The 27,217-nt window shown below is 39.3% G+C and overlaps 3 protein-coding genes across 4 annotated transcripts in view; 1 reads left to right on the forward strand and 2 right to left on the reverse strand.

Moving 5' to 3' along the window:
- PRORP (protein only RNase P catalytic subunit) overlaps window positions 1-9,448 on the reverse strand; it is a 36,055-nt gene extending 26,607 nt beyond the window's left edge. Inside the window, exons 1-3 of the mRNA XM_065752843.1 lie at window positions 8,082-9,448; window positions 7,142-7,189; window positions 6,787-6,919 (exon numbers count right to left, since the gene is read on the reverse strand). Of these exons, the coding sequence (XP_065608915.1) occupies window positions 6,787-6,919; window positions 7,142-7,189; window positions 8,082-9,082 (1,182 nt within the window). The 5' untranslated portion in view covers window positions 9,083-9,448. The remainder of the gene's footprint in view (window positions 1-6,786; window positions 6,920-7,141; window positions 7,190-8,081) is intronic.
- A 680-nt stretch (window positions 9,449-10,128) lies between these two features.
- PPP2R3C (protein phosphatase 2 regulatory subunit B''gamma) lies at window positions 10,129-21,829 on the forward strand. Its single transcript, XM_065752854.1, has 13 exons — window positions 10,129-10,195; window positions 10,565-10,692; window positions 11,876-11,980; window positions 12,551-12,663; window positions 13,811-13,908; window positions 14,780-14,850; window positions 15,639-15,771; window positions 16,842-16,897; window positions 16,971-17,046; window positions 17,663-17,799; window positions 19,399-19,536; window positions 20,651-20,710; window positions 21,408-21,829. Exons 1-13 carry the CDS (start codon window positions 10,147-10,149, stop codon window positions 21,594-21,596), a joined length of 1,353 nt encoding a protein of 450 aa, XP_065608926.1. The 5' UTR covers window positions 10,129-10,146; the 3' UTR covers window positions 21,597-21,829.
- A 1,917-nt stretch (window positions 21,830-23,746) lies between these two features.
- The window catches only part of LOC136059130 (signal recognition particle subunit SRP54), a 29,146-nt gene continuing 25,675 nt past the window's right edge, over window positions 23,747-27,217 (reverse strand). For both annotated transcript variants that reach the window (XM_065753111.1, XM_065753103.1), the window contains 2 exons: window positions 25,562-25,659; window positions 23,747-24,769 (listed from right to left, as the gene is read on the reverse strand). In XM_065753111.1, the coding sequence (XP_065609183.1) occupies window positions 24,557-24,769; window positions 25,562-25,659 (311 nt within the window). In that variant the 3' untranslated portion in view covers window positions 23,747-24,556. The remainder of the gene's footprint in view (window positions 24,770-25,561; window positions 25,660-27,217) is intronic.

Genomic DNA, 27,217 nt, shown 5'->3' on the forward strand with positions numbered 1-27,217 from the left:
CAAATCCATAGAGGAATTTCAATACAAGAAAAGCCATTCTGTTCATGCAAATTCATGAAATTTGAAGGAAAAAAAAAAGAAAACCTTACTAAAGGGATTTGATTTAGTAGTTTAGTGGGTAGGGATGGTGATAGGAGGATGGTTGGACTAGATGATCTTGTAGGTCCTTTCCAACCTAATGTACCTATGAACCTATAAAAGTTATCAAAACCATTGCAGAAACAACTGTTTGTCGCTTCTATACAATCAAACCTGTGCTCACTCATAAGAAATGGTGGAGACATTACAAAACATGTAAGAACAGAACTAGAGTTATTGATGCATCATTTCCCAGAAGCATTTGAAATTCTAGGCTTTGAACAAAAGAAAAAGCAGTGCTTTCTCACTCCACGTTGAATGGCAATATACCCAAGTGCAAGGAAGAGCAAACAATACTGAACAGAATATTACACTGCAATTAAATACTACAAAACCCTATCCCTAAGCATCAAGCAGGGCATTTTTTCAGTACTGTGCGAGCAGTTTTTAGAGAACTGAAAACACTCTTTAATCAGTTTCATAAAACACAAAGTGGTGCAGGCTGCTTTGTTTTTGGCAGTATTTCCTGGTATCAGAAGAAAAACACAGGAATGCGTGTTAGTGCATGAGACATAGAATTCAGCTGTCAAGCTGAAATCCAGACAATTTTTTTTTTAAGGTGCTTTGTGTTGCAACTGCTGGAGTATCCTTAAGTCCGCTGTCGTTATGCCTGAAGGCTTTAAATATTTCCCCCCCCCAGTTTCAAAGCTTGGAAATCCCCTTCGAACCATTATAAGCAGGAAGGCTTTTCTCAGTATTGTGTATGGTATCACTATGTACTCTGGATTAAAAACGACCCTTTTGTCCACTATTATCACGCTTGCAAAGTTAACAAATAATGCAAGGCTCAAAGTACCATGGCTGTAACCTCCAGATACACTGTCACAAACAAGAAGGAACCTAGAAACAAAGAGCAGGCAGGCAGACAGCCAGGCTGAGGTGAGATGTGTGCTGCCAGATCATGCTCCTGCATCAACAGCAGGCAGCGCTGCTGTGGAACTTGGTGCAGCCTGGTGTGAGTCAGTTCCACCAGCACGAGTGCCCGGGCAGAGCACTTCCCGAGCACACTGACCATGGAGAGAGAACAAGAAGTTCATGCTGCTGTCCTCAATGGAAAAATATACTCAGTTTTGCAATGCTTCCATTATTGAAATGGAATGCCTAGTAATACCATAACAAGCGCTATACAAAGACAGTGGGACAATGTAAAAGCTATGCATCACAAACCGTACCAAAAAGAGAATACTACAAGTACATGAGGCAGGAGAGTTATTTACACACTGTCCACAATCTCCATGTGGAAAGATGTTATGTTAAGATCAGACAAATACACTCCCATGCTGCTGCCTATGTTTGTAGTGAATCTAAGCAAGTAACTCATCTAGCTGAAAAAAGATGAAAAGTCACCCAAGGCAAAACAACCACCTTATTTTGTCATCTAGCCATGTCCCCTGCTCTTTATGGGAACACGCTCACCTTTTTTCTCTCTTGGCACACTTGAAGGGGACAGAAGTGAGCAGCTGGGAGGGTGGCAAGGCCAGTTACACTAGTTTGAAAAGCATGCTGCCACCAACTACACATGTTGAGTAATATTTGTAATCTCAATAGAAACAGCAGCCACTCCAGGAACTGAACGGTACTAAATGTTCTACCCTCACATTTCTGGAAACAATCCAGAGAATTAGAAGCCTATACACACAGCACCTGCACACTGGAATAAGATTAAACCAACTGTGCAACACTGGAACGCTATGATCTGCTAGAGTTTGATGTACATACCTTTTGACACAAAACTTTGTAAGAAGCTACTAGAACATTGTTTTTAAAATGCTGCAGCTAGCTCACAGGAAAAAAAAACAACCAAAGGGTCATGCTAAAAAATTAGCACCATCTTTCAAATTTCTGTCCTAATTCCCACACATAAAAATCTTTTACAGGTATTTAGAAAAGGGAATGGTATAGAAGCCAAAACAGTAAAGAGTACAAAACAAAATTAACATAAAGAAGATGGAATGATGCATGCTGTAGGAAAAAAAAAAGCGCTTATATTTCACAAATTCCTGGAGAAACTGCATAGACTTAAAGGATCATGTTAACAAAAATATCTGCTCGAACTGTTGCTATTCTAAAACAAAAGTAATTAAATCTTAAGAAATAAAGCACTAGATAAATAATGTGAAATTACAATAATCTGTTAAGCCATTTTAATTACCATAAATTACAATGCCATCTTCTGCAGCATCAGAAAACTCTGGGTTTGACCACAGCTGGAAAGCAGCTCCTTCACTATGAAGTAACTGGTGATGGAACAAACAATAAAATGGTAAAGGACCACTTGATAATACCCAAGTTAAAGGGGTATCCTTGTAAACTGTGTAAAACCAACACACGTTCACATTAATTTTATTTCACAGGTACTATCAAAAAATTCAGCAATAATCAAACACAGAAAACACTTCAAAACTGCATCATGCCAGAATTTCTCAAGAATCTACTTAGTGGAATGGATGAGCTACAAGTACCAGACTGTGTACTCAAGGAGTTCCTGATAAACTAATCTCCTTAAAAATCAGCAACTCAGCTAAGTCGGACTAGTTTAACTCTTTGGTGAAAACTTACTGTTCTAACTTTATGTTTATAGCCCCCTCTACATCTGTTGAGTGAACGGGAAAATGAGCTAATGAACAGGAAAAAAAAGAAATAATTAAGGTATGACATTCTAAAACCTCAGTGGATTCTTCCTACTACTTCTTACATGTTCTAGATAATATAAGAAAGACACAAGTCTGAGAAAAATCACTGCATTAGCAAAGCAACTTTGTACATTGCTTAGCAAGATCTCCAAATTATGTACAGTGGAAGTTGTGTATAATTAACACTTCTAACCATGCAATAAGTGCTCAAAAAGATTAAAGATTAGAAACAGATTTTTCTTACTCAATTGCACTAACTGGAATATGAAGAATGCATCACGTTAAGAGTATTTTCAAATACAGAGGTGACAAAAGAGTTGTTAAAAAGACAACTGCACTGGACAGCAAAACACAGCAAAACAGACACTGATCTGAACAAAAGCTCAATTTATTCCTTGTTAAATCAGTTAAGAAAAGGAAGAGTGGACCACTGCAGAAGATCTGATCCAACCTCAAGAAAATTCTCTAATACTGAGGTAACCAAGAGAAAGAAATACATGATAAATTCATGTTTTCATCTAGACCTATTCCTTCCTATTGCTAGTAAGGAAGCAGCTTCATCCTTTACTCCTCTGCCAAAATAATCTCTGTGCTTCTGTTTGCTTCCATTAAAAATCAGGAGTCTCTGCAGTAAGATAGGGCTCTCTGGAAGATCCTAGAAGATCACATCAAAGGAAGACTGTAATATCCATTCTGAATTAAATGGAAGAAGGAAGACAAAGTAAGCAGGATAAGCCTGCAGCTTGGGTTGCAGTGTTCTCAGACTCCATTCAAGCAGTGCAGAACTGAAATGATCTCAACATTCACCATAACTTCACCCATCTTTATTCTACGCTTACTGGCCCTTACAAGCATTGAAGCTAGTGTTCTTCCTAACCCCCAAACTAGCCTTTGTCCTAGCCAAAATACTGCAAACAAAAACTTGCAACTAAACCACAGCCCCATTCAACCCAGGTCTCCTTGGTCCTGGTGAATCTTACAAGACCTAGCAGCAAAACCTGGCCTACAAGGCAATACAGGATACTGCTGCATCCTACTGCATCTAGCAACCCATACTTAGCAGAGAAACAACAAAAAAAAACCCACCCACATCCGTTTAGCCCTAGCTATATGGATTCACAGCAGGACCAGATGAATTAATTACGTAATCTGCTTTCTCCATGAAAGAATCAGGCAAAGAAGTCATGGCATCCAGGTGCAAGATAACCATAATCATCAAGGCAGCTCAGGGCAGGTATCAGTAGCCAACCTTAGAAGCAGCTAACTTCACTAGGTTAGAGTAGGCCCACTTTTCAAGCCTGTCCAGGTCCCTCTGGGTTGCACCCTTTTCCCTCAGCATGTTGACCACACTACACAGCTTGTCGTTGCTGGCAAACTTGTTTAGAGTGCATTCAGTCCCACTGGGCACAAAAGGCTTTAAGGCAAATCTTGAAGTTGGGAAATGCACATATCAAAGGAGAACTGATGCATTATACAAAAGTCATCAACTTAACAGTTGAGAGGGAGCTCTATTTTCAAATCTTTGTGGAACCAGCTGCAAGAATTACAGAGATATGAATGGATCACTTTTTCTTCCCCCTCCAGACTATTATATTCTATAGGAACATGAAAAACCCTTTTACACACTTGACCCAGACCTAGCATGGGGACTATATGTGCCCACAAAGCCATCCCTTCCGGCCTTCCTCACAGCACATGCACATCAGCCCTTATCAGGGGTATGAAGTAGCTACAAATGGAATGAAATTACTGTATTGGAGTATTTGAGAAACATCTGAGAACAGCTGAGCATGAAAGTCATCCAGCAAAAGATGATACTGTCTCTCAGTATACTGATTATACTATCTCAGTCTCGATGGCATAGCCCCCAATTAAACGCAGAGTAAACAGGAATCCAGCTGAAAGTATCATATAGATTCTGGTACAAAGGTGACAGCCTTGTTAAAATTGTTTTCTTCCTACATCAGTTCGTAAGGCTGCAATTTGCTACATCAGATCACCACCTAAAAGAGCTTTTGGTAGTTGTGCATAAAGATATGAATTTGTATTATCTATGTAAAAGGTATTTTCTCATTACAGACAATATTTCATAGTTCAGGCAACCCATCTTGAAAATACTTGTAAATAATGTCCAAGGCCGTTCTTATGCATCCCCCTAAACTGTTTCATTTTCTTTGCCAAGAAGTACCTAATCACAGTCTTTTTTTCTTTTTTTCTTTTTAAACACAGCATAACAGTATTTTCAGAGAGGATCTTCAATAAACCAAACCTTTGCTCCTTACTAACTACTCTGATTGCATTTATGCCTGAGTGGAGTAAAAACAACCTACTCAACGAAGAAAAAAGAAAATTCCAAATGCATTCCAAATGCAATTTAAAGTGTTGCTGGAATAAAACTTTTCAGAGCTCAAAACTACTTAAACTGTTTCCCTGTTTAATCATTCTGTTACAAGAAACACCAATGCACTGAAGAATATTTGTCAAAAGAAAAGAGGGAACAGAAAGCTGAAATGTTTTCTATTGTGGCTGCTACAAAGAAGCATCACTGACTGGAAAATGGAAAGCTCCCTCTCACATATACTTGCCTACATAGTAATTTCAGCCTCTTCACCCAGTTTCCCCTGTGGAAAACCCTGGGCACAGGAGGAGTCACACTGTCTGGCATACCTAAAATGGGCAGGATATTTTCATCACCACATCTGCTTTCATAGCACAAAGGCAACTAAAAAGTCCCAAAGTTATTTCTGGAAACCTCCAACACATCACACCACTTCGCCTCTGCCACACATCCATGCTAAGCATTCAGGGAGGGAGCAGAATCAGCTGTACAGCCACCAGTAAACACACCACAGTCGCCCCCATTCAGCCTGCCTGATGGTAACAGAACTGGACTGAGGTCAGTTCTTAACTGCCAAGGGGGCGGCCCTGGAGAGGTAAATGACAAATTCAGTTGTCACACAAGTCAGCAAAATCTGCAGACATCAAAACTTAAAATAGTATTCTTTGTTTCATTCAGACCCCATTCATTATCAGGTACTTAGAAGTAACATAACATCCTTTTACCAGGACTGTCTTCCTAAATCTTCCTCGCTTCAACCAATACTGTCAATATCTATCTACGAACACTTTACACATTGGAAGTTTTCAAGACAGCAGTCATCATATAAAACACATATGAAGCTTCACAGATTGGACAGCAAACTGCTTAAGGAATTAAAGTTTTATTGTTGTTTTCTTTGATAAAACTACCTAAGCCATAACTTTCACCTTTTCATAAAGGCTTTTAGAGAACAGGTAAAGTTAGTTCTACAGCATGCAATAAAACACACCCTTTCATTTATCTCATATTACTACTATGTTGCTACATTTTAAGGATAATTTCACTCTCCTCTACAATTCACAGCTAGATGAGCCAGAAGTCCTGAAACGAACTGAATATCCGCACATAAAGTAGAGGGCTGAACAGGGTTCAGGTACTATGAGCACCCCAACACTGTTCCAAGTTTTTTTTACTTGTTACATGTGTATAAGGTCTGTGTCTGCAGAAAGCCTTAACTAAACTTGGTGAGTCCATCCATATTTTCGGAATCCATGCAGAACAGAGGTGCACACTACAGTTCTAAGTGACATCAGCGTTTAAAAGGTAAAGCTAAACCACCCCAGTGTGGTGCGGGCTCCATCTAGTGGACGTCAGTTTCATTCGGCATCACTAATGCTGAATCTCTGCACAAAACGCGTAATAGAACTGCAACACACAACAGAGTATGGAAATTCCACTCTGTCAGATGTTTAAAGTGTCCTTTGAAAAAGCTGGATATTCTTGATGTATGCTGTAATTATAAAGACGAAAGTATATCTTTAAAAATAAAAAATGTCAGTAGGAATCTAAAGGCTTATTAATGTTTAAAGCTAAGGGGAAAAAAAAAACAAAAACACAACGTATCTGTGCTATTTTCAGAGAACATCAACATGAATTCTGTGTTACTCTCCTAGCCTGACAGCATGCAAGACATACCTGTGGACTTGTCTTCCTGAAAGTGTCCGTCCCATGTATCACATCACTTATTATTCTTTCTCTCAGATTACTGTACTCCTCTTCAGTGAGCTCACTATCCTCCAGCTGATGGTTGCAAACCGGGCACCGTCCACTGCCAATAATGAAACAAGAAAATAGAAATAAGGTAAGAAGAAAATAAAAATAAAAAAGAATTATCTTAAATTTTACAATCACACAACAAATGTTCATATTGTCAAGGATTAAAAAGTTGTCTTAAACAATGATTCAGAGAAAAGTTGTTTTATAGTTATGAAAGAAGAGTTCATCTTATGAAAAGGCAACAGCTCACTTATAAGTAAAACACTGCATTTACCTATCTTTAATATTGGTCAGGTGTCCTTTCCAGTTTTCTCCTGGTATACTAAAACATACACGGGAAAAGAAATTACAGCATTAGATTCTCATTTAGCTGCACGAGCGTTACAGATAACAAAAAAATACAGATACTTTGCTCAGTATTTAGAAATAGACCCATTGCTACCCTGAAAAAAAAAAAACAACAACACAAAGAATTCATACATAATTCAATAACACCTTGAAGTATTAAATAACGAATCAGTGTTTAACAACAATGCTACATTGAGACTTTCTGATGCCACATCATCACCATCAGTGCTACTTACACTGGTACCACCACACTGGTGTAAAAGTTCCATTTTGCCCACAAGATCTGTAACAGAATAGGCTATATGCATGAGAGAGTGAAATGGCAGGTACTTCTCCCTTTGCCACTTTGTTTACTATCTCTGGTTGCACAATTACGTGCTGTAGGCTTTGGGATAGCCATTTCACTTGTCACTTCCTTTCCCATTTCATACAATGATACACAGGTTCTTCAGTTGTTTGCTTTTTTAAACAAAGAGAATGGGCAACAGAAAATATGGTGGTTCTTTGTTAGACACTCAGATCTCTATTGGATCTGGCTTTACTCACTAGAAGTCAGTGCTGGTCTGCTCTTCAGAAAAATCATTACTGAAAATAACACTTTTTCAGTTATGCTCATTTCTGTGATTACTGCAGCACCTTTTTCCTCTGTTAATAAGAGTCAAGTCTCAACCTTCATTATTTCTGTGATGTTGACAGAATTCTTAAGTTAACAGATCCTACTTTTGTTTGGGAACTCCACATAAACTGCCTATTTAATTTTAGCCAACAGCATAAACACTATTTCAGGTATCTTATTAGATCTGATACATGGCATAATTAGAATTGCATCCTCATGAACTGGAGCTTGCTACTGAGACATGATTTACCTTTCAAACCATAGCTTTATACTCCGCATAAATGTTTTGTGAGGGTATATTTGGTTTTCTCTCAAATATAAGAGGATACCAAACAGCACTTTTTGTAATGCAGGATCTTTCATACCCCTGCTGTAGTCAAAAAGGGCCTGCAGGACATCCAAGGTTGGCACTAAATCCTTAGTCAGCATTTCATGATAAAGTTCACAAGCAAGGGTCATTTCTCGGTGACGGCCAGCTGCTTTGATACAGGATTCATAGTTTGATCGTGAGGGAACCGTAACCCTTTTTACTTCCTCCAGAAGAGTCAATGCCATCCTCCATTGATCTGAATCACTCAGTCCCCTGATAAGAAGATTGTAAGCCCCACTTTCTAAAATCTTAAATCTGATTTTCAATATGTCGTACACATCACAAATTTCTGAAGTTTTTCCTTGTTGGACACACAGTGCCAGATATCTGACCAATAAATTATACCCAATGTCACCATTACTCTTTGCCACATGAGTCAGCAAGGACTTAGCCACGTCAATAGGGCTGTTATACCTGACCATATTGTTAAGCATCACTTCTTCAAATATTTCAGGGGACTGAAAACTTTCCCTCAATCTATTCCATTCCTCAGCACACAAAGGCCTTTCAGGAGGCTGTACAGTGGCAAACTTATGTCTTGATACAGTGTGATTCATAAACTGTTTCTTCAAAGTTCCCCCAGAGGAAGAAAAGCGGGGTTTCCCCTCAAGCATTTCTTGAGTCTCCTCATCTCGTCCTTTTTCTTCTTCATAATCAACTTCAGACCTTCTCTTAGAAGAACAGGCATCAGTCCCGTGGGCATCCACTGGTAAAGCAGTGCTGGAAGATGTCATAAAGCTGAAAAAGCTAACCTTGCCCTTTTTAGGGATGCCAAAAGAGACAGCAAACAGTTGATGGCATCTTGAAACAGGCCAGAATACACGGCTCTTCCATAGCAAAGCCTGTAAACCACGTTGACTGGGTTGAGAAAAGAGTGCCATCACCAGAATGAATTACGTCACTATTATCTCACTGTAGCGAGGAAAGTTCTGAAGTGGAAAATGCAGTTTGCATACAAAAGCTTATCATAAAAGAGCTGTCAAGCTACATATGCTTCACTTTCAGAATGGTTGTTCTACAGCATCTGGCAAAAACAAAATATGGTTAAATCTCATTCAAAAAAAGCCCAGTCACTTCCCTCAGAGCTGTGAGAACATTCACCCAGATGTGAGTGCTTTTCTTTCTACAGTTGTTCTGCAGGTTTACAGCTTATTGCTCCTCTTTGTCAGACACTGTGAAGATGAGCACTGCGCATGCTGCGCACACACAGGGACTGCTGACACTGCCAGACAGAAGGCACTGTTCCTTTCTTTCATCCAAATCGACTCAATAAGTTTTCTAAAAAATAAAATAAAAAAAAATCACTAAAACATCATGCTTTAGACATATGTGTAAGAACAAATTTAAGCTCCCAAGCTAGAAATGTTCTATACGATTTCAGGTCAAGAACCCAGATTCCAACACCTCCACCAGCCCAGGCACAGCACGCCTAGAGGAGCTCCCACCGGCCTCTAACCCAGGACCAACACCTTTCTCAGGGCCCGAGCCACAACCCCGAAAATCTCAACACTACAACTCCCAGAGCTCCCCGCGTCCCAGCAGCGCTGCCCGCCGGGAAACACAGTCTCTCGGCCTCTCTCACAGTTAGTACACCGGAGCATCGCGAAGCGCAGAGCCGGTGCAGCCCAGGCCCCTTCCCTGCGGGGCGCACCCACCTGTCTCGCTGCGCAGAGGCCATAGGCACCCGGAGCCGCGCGATGCCACCCACCCAGCGCGTAGCGCAGAGCAGATCGCGCGACAAGCACGGCGCCGTCAACCCCGCTCTCACCCGGAAGTACTACCAGACGCGCTCAGCGCTCTTGGAACCAATAGCGTCTCGCGGGGCGGCACGTGATCTGGCACGGCCTATCAGAGCGCCCCGCTCGCTCCGCCATGTCAGGTGTGGGCCGGGAACGTCGGGTGGCGTACTGCGCATGCGCGGGGCGTCGGGCGGCGCGGTGGGGTCATGGACTGGAAGCGGAGCTTGCGGAACCGCCTGGCAGCGCGCTGCGCTCGTGAGCATGGGATCGCGGGGATGTGACTGGGGAGCGGGACCCCTCCGGAGGGGGAGGCGGGAGGGGACGGCTTTGAGGCTTAAAAAAACGAATCTGACTCTTGTCATATTGACAGCCGTGAGCATGTCTGTCATAAGCACGGCGTCACAGCGCGCGCAGCTGCTGGAAGCGGCCCTCCGTACTCCTGAGGTGGGACGGGCAGGTCCTGTGTCCGCGGTGTCTGCAGGAGGCCGTCCCCTAACTCGCATTCGTCCTACGTGTTAGTGTGGCTGCATAGGACACGGTGTTAATGCTGTACTCCGAGCACCTCGTTACGTTAGAAGTCTTTATTTGCAGCCCGATCTGAAAATCCTTTCCTGTGTTAATTAGCCAAAAAGAGCGAACAGGAGCTGAAAGATGAAGAGATGGAGCTGTTCACGAAGTATTACATGGAGTGGAAAGGAGGAAGAGCTAGCGTCAATACGTCGTACGCAAACATCCCGCGATTTTATTACAGGGTGAGCGAGGTGTCCAGATACGTTTGAGCAAGAAACTGTTTTGTTTTATAAGAAAAATAAAGCACTTATTCAAAGGGGCATTTCAGCTTCAGAGGCTGAAGTAGGTTGAGATCTGAAAGATGTGAATTGCTAAGCATAATTCTTCTTTGAGTTTGCATACTTATGAATTTCAGCAGTTTCAAATAATTACCAGGCACTTATGGTAGTCTGTGCAGTAGCTTGCTAGCTGGACCATAGACCTGAGTGTTTACTAAAGATAACAAGTCCTATTTCAGAGATACTTGTTAACCCTGCACACAACAGGGGCTAGGTGATCTTTAAGGTCCCTTCTGATCCAAGGCATTCTCTGATTCTTCTTTTCACTGTTTTGACATACTGTTGTTACAAATACCTATCTCCCTATCTCTATACACACAATAGGCTGCTACTTTCTGGAAAGTGTCATTGATCTTGCAGACTAAAGATAGAGCTGTTGATTGCATCATCGTGGTCAGACAACTTATCTGTGATATAAATCAAATTGGAATGGGGAAATGGGAGAGCAAAATTTGGACACCTTTCGTATAATCAGCTGCTGTCTAACCTTGCATCATCCCTTAATCCTCAGGATCATGGGTTTCTGCCAATAGAGTTCTCAAGTACTTGTTTCTGCTGATGAATATACATGCAACCATCCATTCTGGTAGTTCTGTACAATTTTGTGTGTAAACATTTGTAGAACCTCATGAAAACCATCCTCCCATCTGATTTTCTGACCAAAGTGTGTCTGGTAGATGTTCATACTTCTGAGTGTCAGGCCTACTGTCTAAGTGCTGCTCTCTGTTGACTAAAATAGCAGTAATAAAAGTTTAGAGTTCAAGCCCCTGTGTCCCACAACAGTGGGAAAGTGCTTACAAATGGATTATGAAATATGGGGTAATTCTCTGTCTCTCATGACAAAGATACCCTGCTTTAAATAAACATGTAATTACTGAATTAATTTGAGACAGTATTCAAGTCGAGAAGTATTCCTGTAGAAGAAGCAGGTACCACAGTAGCACTCGGGTAAATAGCTCAGTATTTTCTGTCAAGTAAACAACTTCATCCAAGTGTCTGAGGTGGGGTTACCTAAGAATTCTCAGTGACTGTGTGGTTTTTCAGTAGTACCACTGTACAGAAAACTGAAATGCCACATTTTCTCTAGTTGCCAGCTGAAGATGAAGTCTTACTTCAGAAATTAAGAGAAGAATCTAGAGCAGTCTTTCTGCAAAGAAAAAGTCGAGAGCTGTTGGATAATGAAGAGCTTCAGGTAAGAAAGTGTTTTCTGTATGGCTTGCAATGATTTCTGACAGATATCTTTTCTCTGCAGAGTTTGAGCATCTCTTGTCTGTCCGTGGGATCTTGTGTTATTGTAGAGGTGCTTTGTGTTTACACAGGTTGGCTTGTGCTAGCTAAAGCCAAAGTGCTGAATAGTCTAGGGCTGGTAACATAAGTGTAAAGCTTCCTTGTTATTATGTACCTGAGGAATAAATCAGTGGCTTCTGGTTTTCCCACGTTTTGACAATTTTTTAATGGGCTCAGAAGAAGAAGTAATAAGTTTTGTCTATGTATCACTGAGAGAGACTCTGAAGACTGTTGAGCTCACCTCAGTACTAAGACAAAGAGATGTGGCCCTAGAAATCCCAGTAATGTGTTTATAACACCAGTTTAGGGTAGTGGAAGTGCTCCTTGCTTGCTTTGCTGGCTGATGTTGTGTCCCAGCTGAGACAGCCTTGCAATAAAAACATGTATTTGCTGCATTTTTTAGATGTTCTATCTTAGACACATTGACATATACAGAGTGTTATCTTCTTAATCAAATATGTAAATGTCTTTCAAGAATCTATGGTTTTTACTGGACAAACATCAGACATCACCAATGACTGGGGAAGAAGCAATGATCAATTATGAGAACTTCTTGAAAGTTGGTGAAAAAGCTGGACCTAAATGCAAGTAAGCATTTCTTTTCTTGCTTACTCTGGCTAAGTTTAAATGGTGCTGTAACTTTTAATTGCTCAAGTAAATGGTGACAGTCTATTGGTGAGATACTTCATGAAGTTATTGCTGACCTAATCGGTTTATGTTCTTGCAAAGGTATGTTTCTATGTATCTCTGCAGGAAATTTTCATAGGTTTGGAAAAGAGAATACCATGGTGGGTTTTTTTGTTTGTTTTTAAGAATAAATTCTCACCACCATAAGCATTTTTATGTTGGTATGGCCACTAAACTGCACACTTTATACTTGAAGAGGAAATCTTGTCTCCAGCGTCCAGCATTCCCTCATATTTGGTAGGAAATTTTCCATAAAAAGATATTCTGTGTATGTCATGTGATGACTTTTGCCATTTTACATTCTTGTTGGAGACTGCTGTTGCACACGTGGCTTTGTAATTGAGTTTTGGGTAAAAGCAGATTGCTGAGGGACTTCGGTTTGTTCAGCCTTGAAAAAAAAAGAAGACTCAGAGGGGATCTGATCCAAGTCGATAAATATCTAAGGAGTGGGAAGCAAAGGGAGAAAGCTGGACTCTTCTCAGCAGTGTGTGGCGATAGGACTAAGGGAGATGGCCACAAAATGAAGCGTAGGAAGTTCTGCACAAATGTCTGTGGGAACTTCTTCATAAGGGTGATGGAGCAGTGGCACAGCTGCACAGAGAGGTGGTAGAGTCTCCTTCTCTAGAGATGTTCCAGACCCACCTGGACGCCTACCTGTGCAACCTGGGCTAGGGAGCTGCTTTGGCAGGGGGGCTGGACTAGATGATCTCTAGGGGTCCCCTCCAACCTCTACAGTTCTGTGATTTTGGGTGTCAGTACTTCATGTATATATCGCTGAAGAAGATTGGGTGCTACCAACTATCTTGTACTGAAGAGAAATTAAAGTTGAAGAAAAATTCAAAATTTGCAGGCTGTTGAACAGTTCACTTGCTATGAACACACTCAGTACTTATCACTTTTAGGTTAGTGAATTAATATCTTTGAAGAGACAGAACTCATTCTCTATGGTTAAAACTGTCTTTTAAACTTTCTGCAACTTTGGAGTAATGGATCTGCATATGTCACTGTAGCATAATCAGGTGCATACAAGCAACTTTTTATTTTACAGGCAGTTCTTCACAGCAAAGATTTTTGCTAAATTGCTCCATAATGATCCGTATGGGAGGATATCTATCATGCAGTTTTTCAATTATGTCATGCGAAAAGGTTAGTTGTTGCTTCCTCTGTTTTAATGAGAAGTATTGTTTTTTTTGAGGGCATTTTAAGCTTTGTTAATTAATTGCTGTTCTCATCAACAGCAGTAGAATCCTATCCTTTGATTGCTAATGCTGTTTTCATGGAGGTCTGAGGGTTTTCTTTCTTACTGACAGGTAGGATGATTTACTGTAGCCTTGAAGTCAATCAGCCAACAAGATCACTGATCAGTTTATTATATATAATTATCTACCAATTTATTATATATTATCGTTCTAAGCATATATATATATATAATATTTATTATGTATATTATATGTATTTATATAATATATAATGTATTATTGTGAAGTATAAAGCAGTGAAGTTATGTAAACAGTGTGATCCTAACTGTTGTCCTGTAGATTCAGATATGTGTGCCTTCTTATTTCAAAAATGCATGCTTATGCTGTTTAAATTCTGCTGTTGTATTAGACCTCAGGAGTGAGCTCAGGGCTGTTGGATGGTAGCTGTCTAACACATAATCTGTGTACCACACTGTACAGCTGTTTTTAGTGCATGAAAATAGTTTAGTGACAGAGTGCAAATCTGTAGGATTCCATGTACCAGGTCAAACATGGTTCCTGCTCAGCCATTTCTCACAGCTGGTTATTAGAAAGCAGTCTTGGTCACAGAATACCCCATATCACTTCTGACTCTTACCAAATTGAAGGCAGGATCACGGTTTTTCAGCAAGGCTGCTCAAATCTCAGCAAAACGGGAAATACAGAGGTGCTCAGCATTGAACAGTGCATTGTGCATTTTAGAATAACTTCAAATTTTGGTGAGACCTCAGAAAAAATCTCCAGGTTTCTTCCCTGTAATTCTGTTTTCTGTTTTACAGTGTGGCTTCATCAGACAAGAATAGGTCTCAGTTTATATGATGTGGCAGGACAGGGCTACCTCAGAGAATCAGTAAGTACGTTCTTGATTAAGTTACTGTCTATCTTAACTCACGTGTCAGAGAATCGGAGAATGTTCAGATTTCTTCCATTTTTGTGTTACAAAAACAAAATCGTAATGTTGATTTGGATGAGGAGTGTTTATTTGGATAAACAGCAATCTCTGTATACTTGAAACTTGGTGGTGAGAGTGCTCCTACTCCTTCTAACTTAGGGATAATTCCAAAAAAGAGGTTGCAGGTACCTTGGTTTTATGTGATTGGCTCTTGACTAGCTTTGTTAAGATACAGTAGAAATCACAAAAAATTATGTCCATGCTGGGCCCAGAGTGGGAGTGAAAGTAATGTCCTATTCTGTCAGGAGTATAATAGTATAAAATAAGGAGTCTAATATTATAAAATAACTAACAAAGTTGCACTTATTGCCATAATTGAAACAATATATTAAAGAACAATCAGCAACAGGAAAATCCAATTAGGAATTACACACTGGTATTTGAAAAAGTTGCTGGTGAATTCATCTGTATTTACATGTATATATAAATAAATATATATATATACACACACACATATATTTAACATTTTGCTTTGCTTGCAGACCATTTCAGTTGTGGCACCATGTGCATGTTATGTATCTGACCTAGTATTTCTTGCACAGAGATTAGCATTTATGCTCTTTGCTGCATTGCTGTGTTTTTAACTGTGTGTACATGAAAGTCAGAGTGGAGTATAACAAACATATTCTTTAAACAACTGTAGTGTTTAAATCTTCTCTGTGTGTATTCTCTTCTTAATTCTACAGGATTTAGAAAACTATATTTTGGAATTAATCCCTACTTTGCCACAACTGGATGGCTTAGAAAAATCTTTTTACTCCTTCTATGTCTGCACAGCAGTTAGAAAGTTTTTCTTTTTTCTGGATCCTCTCAGAACAGGTAGGTCCATGTTTTTTCCAATTTTCCAAATTCTAAATAGGTGTATTTTCTGCATTAAAAAAAAGTGTTTCTACTGAAACTACTTGTGCTTTTGAACCAAAGTGTTGTCTTTGTAGGCTTCCATTCAGCACAATTGTATTTTAATCTTAATCTTCCTGGGTCTTCCATGGGTCTGTACATGTGTCTGACAGTCTACTTGCAATACAAATTACTTTTACTGAAAGATCCATCAGTTGTGGTACTCTGTGTTACAGAAATCAATATGTTAAGACATTCATAATAACAATTTCAAGTGAATGAAAAGCACAGCAAGTAACAGGGAACTCAGAATGTGTGGCAGAATATCCTTAGAGCTGTGGAAATGCTCAAGAGTGCTTATTGTGGCATCATTTCCTGTAATTAAATGTGTGCACTATGTAAACTCACTACAGATGGTTTGCAGTTATGGATGCTAATCATCTTGTTATAACTGTAGCTTACTGGGACAACAGTTTGCTTTTCCTCATATCCTTCAGTTAAGTCACAAACTACATTTTCAAGATTTCACTGTGCCCCTTGAAGACAGCGGTGTTGGGTGGGCAGCAGTCTCCAGCAGGGGTAATAACAAGTGTATAGAGAAGGTGTATGTGAAGTTACAGTGTCCTTATTCTGCACTGCTGTTTGTGTGGTGTCTCTCCACTGTTTAATGTTACAACAGCAGATACTGAGTCTTCCACCTTAGGCCTATAGTTGTGGAAGATATAAAGAAAGTAACATTGCTTAGGAGACGCTGTTATTCTAAAAAGCATTTTGAGCGTACCCTTTAGTGTTATTTTTGTTCTACATTTTGTGTTGAACATGGATGTTTTCTGGCTTTCAAAGTTGCAAAATAACTTTTCTAACAAAATTAACAAATGTCGTTCTCCTTTTTTAAAAGCTATTTTTATTTTGTCATTTAGTTGTCTGTGTTATCAACTGATTTTTTTTTTCCTTAAAAATAAAAATGTGTTTGTTTTCTGCTGTGGCACACCTAAATGAGAGCAGCCAAATGGCTGAATGACTTAAAATGGATTTTTCTTCTCTTTCTGCAGGAAAGATAAAGATACAGGACATTTTAGCTTGCAGCTTCCTGGATGACTTACTAGAGGTAAAGATCTCTTAACAGATACTACTGTATTTTACTTTACTGTTTCTGAACTCTAACTTTGTATTTCACTTAGTTAAGGGATGAAGAACTTTCTAAAGAAAGTCAGGAAACAAATTGGTTTTCTGCTCCTTCCGCACTAAGAGTTTATGGTAGGTTCCTTTTATATCTGAACACTTTTTTCTGAACCTTATATGCCTTATTCAAATTCCTAGTGTTATTTTTCCTGTTTTTTTTCTCTTTAACTCCTCCTGATAAGCAGTCTTTTCAATGTCTCTAGCCATCTTTTCATTGCATCCTTCTGACTTTCTTTACAGTTTCTGTTCTCCAATGTTGCTCTTTACCTCAGTTTTATTCCTTGTCATTTTGTGCTTCTTACTGCACAAAGTATAAAATTCCTTCTCTTCTGACAGTTCTGTTCATGCTTTTGCATTACCTTAAGCTATTTTTTGTTCACAACAGATCCATTAAAAATAATCTCTTTTTCTCAGGCTTGTGCTCCTTTCTCAGTACAAGCAGCCTTTACTTTGGAGCCCTCACTTTGCAGCTTGTTACCAGAATTTTGAAACCCCCTTCTGACCCCCACTGCTTCTGGTGCTCATTTATGATGATCCATGAATGTTTCTGTGGTTCTAGCATAACTCCCACTTACCTAACCTCTATGATAAAAATTAATTAAATGTTAAACGTGCTGAATTTTCTTTCCCCATTGAAACACTTTGTTGGCTCTATAGGAATGCTGTATTTTGTCATCTGTTTCCTTCCTAGGACAGTACTTAAACCTCGATAAAGATCACAATGGCATGCTCAGCAAAGAAGAGTTGTCTCGGTATGGAACAGGGACCCTGACCAACATATTTCTGGATCGCGTCTTTCAGGAATGCTTAACTTATGATGGAGAAATGGTAATTGTATGCTTTTACTCTGTTCACAGTACAGAAGTTTTTACTGATTAATAGGGGAAACGTCTCATGGTCAGTATCTTTTTTTAAAGAGTAGCTTGAGTTAAAGTAAATTTTGTTTGTCATTGTTAGGTTAGATTGTAGTGTAGCTGGAAAACAAGTTTCTTGTTCTGAAAAGCAGAAATGCTACAGAATCCAGGTAATGCTATAGAAGCTCAGGGTAAAGCTTCTCTTCTGCTTGTAGATTCGGTACATAAAGTGCATATTGAAAGAAACACATAGATAAATCCATGTTTTTAGAGGACATTTAATTCTTGAAAGAGAGAGGAAGGCAAATGGCATACTTGAGACTGTTCTAAGTCAGCTAATCCATGAGTTTCTTCATGAAGACAGTAGTGTTTGTTTTTTTTAATTCTAGGCTTTGCATAGCTGTGAACTATGAAATGAAAAATATCTGCTGGTTATTTTGAAAGTTTTGTATGATGTATCACTAAGATGTCTGTTTTTAGATGATTTGGCTCTAAAATGTGCTAAACTACAGTTTACTGTATAGCACTGCTACTCCCTTAGTAATTTTTTGTAGAATCCTTGAATCACGGAGTGTGGGAGGAATCCTCTCAGTTGCCCTTTGTTGGACTTGCTTCAGTAGGTGCTTACCTCCGTTGTAGTCAGGAGTCCAGAGCAGAACCTAGCACTCAGATGCAGTCTAACCAGTGATAAACAGAGAATCATCTCCTTCACTGACTTGCCAGTAAAGCTCTTCCTCGTGCAGCTCAAAATGCTGTTGTCAGCTGCCTTTGCTGCAAGGGCGCATTGCTTATATTCAGCCTTGTTGCTGTCAGGACTCTCAGCTTATTCTATGCAGAGCTGCTTTCTGGCTAGTTAGCCCCCACCATGTGCTGGTGCACGTGCAGAATTTCGTATTCCCTCTGAACTCAATGAGATTCCCATTTCTGCAGCCTGCTGAGGTCCTTCTGAATGGCAGCACAGCCCTCTGATGGTTAAGGTAGGCAGGGATGCTATGAGCACAGGACTGTATGTAGGCTTTCTGTCCTTAATTGTCACAGCTCTGTCTTGATCAGGACACTGAAAGTCCGTAAGGAAAAAGTAGGAAATGTACACCTCTGTGTTGTTTACTAGTGCTTCAACCACACAGATTGCTGAACTACCTACTCAGGTCTAAGGATTGTGTACTTCAGTTGGTCAGATGGTTCACTTTTGGATAAGACAAGGGTTATTACCTCTGAACACTTCTGACTTGTGCTAACGAAAACTATTACGGCTTTTCTTAACTGATTGGATATGTTCAGCATTCTGAAGATGTAATAAACATTGTTTTAAGAGTATATAGTGTGTTTAATTTGGATTTATGTTTGCAATACAATTTTACATCTAAAAATGGCAAGATTTCCTCTCCTCAGCAGTCACTAGAACTAACTTTTCTGTTCACATGGATGGTAGCTGCCATTTTCCATTTTATTTTGTCTTTTTCAGAAAATAGACTGATCCCCTACAATGAAATAGCTGCCAATTATAATGTTCCTGCTTGCAAAATCAATTTAGAAAGAAGACTGTAATAAACATGATTGTATCTACTTTTAGGACTATAAAACCTACCTGGACTTTGTACTTGCATTAGAAAACAGAAAGGAGCCTGCAGCTCTGCAATATATTTTCAAACTGCTTGATATTGAGAACAAAGGATACCTGAATGTCTTTTCCCTTAATTATTTCTTTAGGGTAAGTCTCTTTATGCAGGTAGGTCATTTTCTGTGTTTATGGTGTTATAGCCTGTGTGCTTCTGCATGCAGATCTGCAGGGAGTCCCTTTAAATTACCAGTACCCACTGGGAAGCCAGTAACTGCTTGTAAGATTTAAAACATTAAAAAAATATATTCCAAAACCTGGAAAGATTTCAAAAGGTATTCAGCATTGTTTTTCTGCAGTTGAAATTAACTGTTTTGATTTAATCTAGGAAAAATATTTTTTGTTGCTTTTAAAGTATACGTATATAATGATTACTTGTAAAAATCACTCACGATGGTTCTAGCTGGCAGTTGCCTGTGCTTTTAGTTTCCACTGTAATCCTAAAATTTGGTACGGTAAAGGAAAATGCTGAAGTGCAGTGATGGTCTGTAAGGCTGTGGGGTTTTACATCCAGGGTAATCATTCCAAAAAGCTTCTCACTGGTGTCATAATCAATAGTACTTCACAGTTTTTAGAATCATAGAATGGTTTGGGTTGGGAGGGACCTTTAAGATCATCTGTTCCAACCCCCCTGCTATGGGCAGGGACACCTCCCTCTAGAGCAAGTTGCTCACAGCCCCATCCAGCCTGGCCTCAAATGCCTCCAGGGAAGGGGGCATTCACAACCTCACTGGGCAACCTGTTCCTGTGTCTCACCACCCTCACAGTAAAGAATTTCTTTCTAATATCTACTCTAAGTCTACCCTCCTCCAGTTTAAAGCCATTTTCCCTCATCCTGTTGCTACGTGCTCTTATAAACAGTCCCTCCCCAAAAAATGGAATAACGAATCTTCCAATCTGAATATATTCCTATCTTGAGTAAGGAATGATGTGAGTGTTTGCATATCCTGGCTGCCAAATGCTCAAATTGTGGCCATAATTAAAGTTGGATTCTCATTATACGAAGAACTGTGGTCTTGGAGATAAACATCACTGATTGTGCCTTAACTCACCACCGCCTTATGTGTGGACGAGGACCGATGGCAAGCTGTTCTGTTAGTGCCTTGTCACACAGCAGTGCAACTTAACGTGCAGAAGCATGTTTAGGAAGTATCATACAGTGTCAGTATAGTGCTGCACAACTTATGTCTTAACATTTCTTTTTTAGGCTATTCAGGAACAAATGAAAATCCACGGACAAGAACCTGTTTCTTTTCAGGATGTCAAGGTTGGTATTCCGGAATACAGTACTACGTGAAATGTTTGAATAAATGTTTCATAATTTACCTATGTAGTGTTGTAGTTTCTAGGTTGATACGTATTTTATGGCAGGGTAGTAGAGGTGAATCTGACTTGTCTGTCTTGTGGGTTTGAAAATGTCTTTCTATGCAGCGTGTTGCCTAAGAAAAATCTGGTATTCAACTGTGCTAGTAGTTTTCATATGTAGTAGATAAACTGTCTATTAATGTATACTGCTGTGCCTTACACTTCTAGATAGATAGCTTATAGGACTTGGAATCATCTCTCCTTCAGGACCAAGAAGAGATGAAGTTGACAAACTATTGTCAGTACAGTTGTCTTCACTACTGCCTGCTCACGTTAGCAGTTTCAGTGCTAGATGTACAAGCTTCAGGAAGACTTAACTCACATGGATGAGCTGAGTTTCATGTTGCCTCCTGGAGCCCAAAAGCAAGTTCTTATTTGAGCTGTGGGAGCTGAGCACACTGCTTCTTTCTGTAGCTGTTACTGTGTTTTGTGTCTCACACGGTTAGGGACTTAACGGCCTGTTTTGTATATTGGTGTGGATGGTGCTGGTTACCCTAAGGTCATTCTGTATACAGCATAAAGTAGCCATTATTCTGCTCATTAATGTGTGAGGGCTCTTCCCCCTCCCACCTCCTAATTTTGACTTTTTTCTTTCACAGGATGAGATCTTTGATATGGTAAAGCCTAAAGATCCTTACAAAATCTCCCTTCAAGATTTAATCAATAGCAGTCAAGGAGACACTGTTACCAGCATTCTAATAGATCTGAATGGGTTCTGGACTTATGAGAACAGAGAGGTCCTTGTGGCAAGTGATAATGACAGTGCTGCTGATGCAGATGATACGTGATTCTCAACAGGAGTAAACTGCATCTGTTGAGATATCTCTTAACTGATGTATTCATCAACTATTGGACGCTGGGAACATTCATTAATTAAATGGATGCCTCTTGCATTTTACTGCCCTCCCATCTTTGCCTTCCTCAGGCACATAAAATAAAATGTGGTATGTAAAAATTAGTTCTGCAGATTCTTTGAAATGAAAACAGCAAGTCTCGTTGAAGAGGTAACTATGATCTGTTGTAGAGGTTTTTTGTTTTTTAAATAAATGTTTTGGGACTTTTTCCTTACATACTGAGCTTTTTTTAATTTGAATTTTCAAGAATGTGAACTTATCTTGTAATTAAGGATGTATTTTTGGAGTATCCTCAGCGCTGGCCTTTATCCACTCAGCCACAGTGTTCTGCACGGCTTTGTCTAATGACAGCACCATTAAGCATCCTACTCTAAAGGTGAAAGTCTTCCATAAGAGGTGAACAATGCTGGTATTTTCCTTCTTTAAGTGTCTGTCTGCAAGTGCATAACAGAAGGTAACCAGTTCAACAGTTAAGTAGATAAACGACTAAGAGGTTCATTGGCAGAAACAACTGCCCTGGATTTAGGTCTGGATAAAAGTAATCCAAAAACTCATATAAAGACTTTCACCAACTGAACTTCTTGTGTAGGTAGTATAGGGAATTTAACTTAACTGTAGAGCTGAGATGCAGCGAGATCATCGTGACTAGTCCTGCGCTGTTTATCACTTTGAGATAGCGCTGAAAATGTCCATGAATGCACCATGAAGTTGTGAGGAAGGGGCGGTGGCACGATGATGTCTTGGGCGTCAGTGCCTGGATGTCCTGCCAGGATGTGTGACTCGAGGAAAATGGAAGCAGTGACCAGGAGCTACACCTGTGTGCAGGTATAAAATGTCAACCACCCCACAGGTCCTAAGGAAAAGCCACAGCCAACTTTCAGTTCAAAAATTATATTAAATATAAAATAACCAATTAATGCCTTTACAGAAAAATTAAACCATTATGAAAGTAACTGCTTTCATACAGTTTGAAAAAAAAAACAACCAAAAAACTGAAGGAAGGATTAAGTTAAGGCACAGTGAGTAATACAGCATTTTATACAAAGAAGTTGAACCCCAAGGCAGTGTGAGCATTTCCAATACACCAGACAGTAGGGACAGAAGAAAACAAACACAACTGACATTAATTTCATGGCATAAAAACAAAGCATCTTTCAGCTCTAGAGGTTTCACTGTTGAGCTAAGCGAGACTTTCTCTTTGCCACAGTCCAAGAACTCCCAATATTTTCCTGTGCATTCCCCAAGTACTGATCCATGCCCTCCCTTGCAGATGTTCGGGGAGGAACGATTTTGCTTGGCTGTCAGCACTCTGTATTACCATTCAAAAAAAAGGTAAAGAACAGAGCATCAAAACAGTTCAAATGGAACTGATGACTGAATCTTTCTCAGATGATCATCTGCAGCGTAGAAGGGCACATGAAGGAGAAAGGACTTGTGTTGTATGGGATACTGTTTCAGAGAGCTGTCCAAAATACATAACTGAGCTCTGCAAAGTAATGCCCAAGGTTCCTGGCCTGTGCTGTTAGAGCAGGCTCCTTTGTTAGCTGGTAGATGGGGAACTATGGTGATGTCCAACAGAAAAATTCACTGAAAGTTCTTGAAATTTTTGAAGTCTCAAGGATAGAAACAGTTAAAATGGTTACTACATAGGTCAATGAGCAGAAAACACTACAAATAATCTGTAAAGGAAGTGACTGGGACACAGTTACTTATTCCCCTGTCTGCAGCAGTGACTCCTGATTGTCCCAGTGTAAACTATTCACCTCCAACTTAGAACTAGGATCACAGTCATTGCAATAAATTCCTTCAAATTGGTAACTGGGGGTAGTTAAAAACTGGAGGTACCTGCATTTCACTTAAAAAAAGAATGAGTTTTGTTTCAATACTGAAACAAGTGGGTTTTTTTTTGTTTGTTTGTTTCAATTTAAAAGAAGATATGTAAGCCTGGTTTTATCATTTCCAGTTATTTATAAATTCTGCACTGAGGGGAAGATACCTGCAGTAGGACATTTCTTCATAACTGAACAAGAAACAAACTGCCTGTCCAGGTTAATTAGGTACGCTAATTCAGGTATCCTAAAAGAAAGGTGTAGTTGAAGGGTGGTACTGTACACAGCATCTGCTGCATTCATGATAATTTAGCAAGATTTCACATTACTCTCCGTGCCAATTCAGAGCATGTGAAGAAGTATAAGAACAGGTGGCTCACTATTAATTCTTGGATCTAGAGGACAGCGTCTCACGCTGACGCTAGTTGTGTACTCAACTGCAGCACTGCACAGAACAGCTGAGCAGTATCAGCTTCCCACAGTGCTCGTACAAGTACCTGTGTGCTTAGAGGTGTTTATAGCCTCCTTTAAAGTTAACAGCAATAATAAAGTGTTTCATTGGGCCTTAAATCTGGTTAACATTAAACCTAACATCTCTTGTGTCAGTAACAGAAAGATACATGCACACAGTAACAAATAGGGGAATTCTGAAGCTACTATAATCACTTGTGTGTTACAGGATATTGATTCCTATTGATCTGTTCATGGAGAGCCAAGTTGCAAACAATGTACAAATCAGAAATAGGTGTTTAGAAATAGGAAAGAGCACTACGTCTGCGATCCACAGTGCCAGACAGTTTAAAAGTTTTACTTGCTTTACAAGAAATTCAATTTTAGACTAAATGTTTGTTGTACAATTTTCATTTTAACTGAAGTGCCAATTTGGCAGAATGCCTCAGCCTTTATTAGGCTGGAGGAATGAAGAGACATCACTTAGCTCTCTCCTGATCAATAAGAATGCTACAAGTCGTATTACACGGAACAAGTATAATCCTATTTTCCTGCTTGTAGCCAGATTATGACACCTGACACTTCCTATTTCCTACAATATACAGAGGTTTTCACTTAACTGGGGACAGAAACTATGTCTTGTTTGTTTTCCTCAACAGCCTGGCAATCTCCCTCATTTTCAAAGTTTACATTCACGAAGGAAGTAGAGGTTGTTGCTTCAGGCTGGTCTGTCTGGACAGGAGCCTCAGCCTGTGCCTTGCTCTGCTGCTCCTGATGCTGTCTTTCTGCTTCTTCTGACATCCTGTTTTCCTGTTCCTCCTCTTCTTCCTAAAATAAATGACCAGGTTCATAAGCTACTGTTTCCTTGAAGTAAGAAAGACTTATATTCTGTAAGAACACACCAGTTCCCGTTACGAGACACAGATATTTGTTCTGCTTTAAAAGTCACTAGCTTATTGTAATTGCAGAACTCCCATTAAGGAAAAAAAAAAACCCAAGACATTTAAAATAAAGGATCAAACTGCGTCCCATCAACACAGAAAAAAATGATTGTCCAGATAAGCAGTCTTTAGTGAACAGTAGTAGTGATAGGTCCACTTCCTGTGAAGCATTTCAATTCTATTCTAGTAATAAAAAGCTATTAAAATAAGCATTAAAAGTGTTACAGCTTTAAGTTCTTTTTGCACAAAGCACTAGCTACCTATCATTCATTTTCAGTTACAGCTTAGGATAAATGGTAGTGTAACGTTCAATCTCCCTTTAATTCAGAGTTGGAAAGTACATCTACTTTAAGTGAAATAAAGTGAGGCAGCTGCCTCCTTAGAGTGTTCCTTTCAACTTTCTGAAGCTTTTTAAAATCAACTGTGTAATGGAATAGAAGCAAGCAGGCAGAGCAGTGGTCAGGACCCAATTAACTCTAAGGCTAACAAGCTGATGAGAAAATGCTCTTGGATAAGCAAGCATAGGTCACGATCAAGTGAAAACTGAAGGTGAACTGAAACAGAGCTTCTAAATCTTAACTTCATTTCAGTAATCAATGCACGCATGCAGATTTTATTTTTGAGAACACCAGGGAAATAGGGAGAAAAAGCATTTAAGAACCTAATCTCACACACATACCTCTTTCTTCATTCTGTAATACTCATCAATGGCATATTGGTATTTTGGAGTGCTTATCCCCAGAACAGATGCAATCTTTTCCCCAAGGAAATCACACACTGAAAACAAAAAGTTTAGGAATGGTTAGTATATAGAAGAAAGATGTTGAACACAGTTCCATTGTAAAAGGCGTCACCTTTCCTGAATGGTTTTCCATCCTTGTACATCACTCAAAAGAGAATATCTGCTATGCTAAAATACTTACAGATCTTAGCTTAATATATTAAGAACTATTCTTAAAGAAAGAGAATGAACAAAAAAAGAATATGGAAATGAAGGAAAACCTCAGTAGTGGTAGTGTTTGCAGGCTAACAGCTTTAGCTTTGCATCCAGGTTTGTTTTGCTAGGGCATCCATTAAAATTTAAGCTTTTAACTGAAAATTAGACAAAAATATGGCTACCAACTATACTGGCACTTCAGTCTAATGGTACCAGACAACTGAAGTTATTTAATGGTATATGTACACTTTAATGCAGTACCAGTTTTAATGATGCTCTGTGTTGCATACTGATAGATTAATAAGTTTATAGGTTTGGGCTGTCTCAGTTTTCAAGCTGGAGGAAACATGTAGGATTACTTTGCCAAAACATGTAGTGCAGTCAGAAGGATGGCACAGGTGGGCTTGGGTCATTTGGTTGTTTTATCAACACGATGGTTAAAGCACTACTGCTTCAATAAAAGTGAGCAAGAAATTAAATATATTGCATTTCAAAATTACAAATCTGCCCTTAGGATGCAAATGAGTTACTTGGTCATCTTCAGTGAAAACAGAAGTCATCAATTGAATGGTTCTGGGAATGTACAGTCATTTTATAGATAACCTTACAGACAGAGCTCTTTTGAATGAACACTTCAAATGGCAAACATGGGAGGCAAAACTTAATTGGGAAGAAGGAAGGATGTAGCCATCCTCAAACCCATAACAGACTTCTGGGGGAAAAAAAAAAGAAAAAAAGAGAGTGATATGTGCCTTTGTGAATGAGGAAAACATATGGCATGGACAGGATACTTCTATAAAGTATATACTTTATAGTATTTACTACTTTAAAGTGTTTCTAAAAATACTAATAGTTTAATCAATAGGATAGACTGCCAATAGTCTTTTAAACACTCACAGCCTGTACTATGATGGAAATCCTACAGTTCATCAGTATACAATACTACTTCATACGTTGGGAAGAACACAGACTAGGACAAGCATTCCAAAAACAGCAAAATTTTATGAGGGCCACAGCTCAAAGAAACTTCTGTTTAGTGAGTTAAGACTTCTGACAGTAAGTCCTATTTTTGTCTATCTTGCAACCTCAGCAGGCTGTTGAAAAGTACAAGACTAGGTATACTCTCAGGATATTTGCCAGTTGTCTTAATAAAAATGGATGATTTAGTTAGGCAAAACATTCTTTCCAAATAACATCACTCAAAATGGTTCAACAGAAGACTTAATAGGAAGCTGATGTACTCCCTTGCCAACATCACCATAACTACATATGGAGAAAAATAGAAAAATTAAAGTGTTCAGCAAAGGGATTCATGCTTCATACAGCAGTTGTTGACTGAAAAGAAATAAATACATAGATAAATAACATTGCTGCCTAAAGCAAGGAAAAAGCACACAA

The sequence above is a fragment of the Cyrtonyx montezumae genome, unplaced genomic scaffold (genome assembly GCF_038088225.1).
Source record: "Cyrtonyx montezumae isolate F1298 unplaced genomic scaffold, pur_monq_1.0 scaffold_10, whole genome shotgun sequence".
Lineage (NCBI taxonomy): Eukaryota > Metazoa > Chordata > Aves > Galliformes > Odontophoridae > Cyrtonyx > Cyrtonyx montezumae.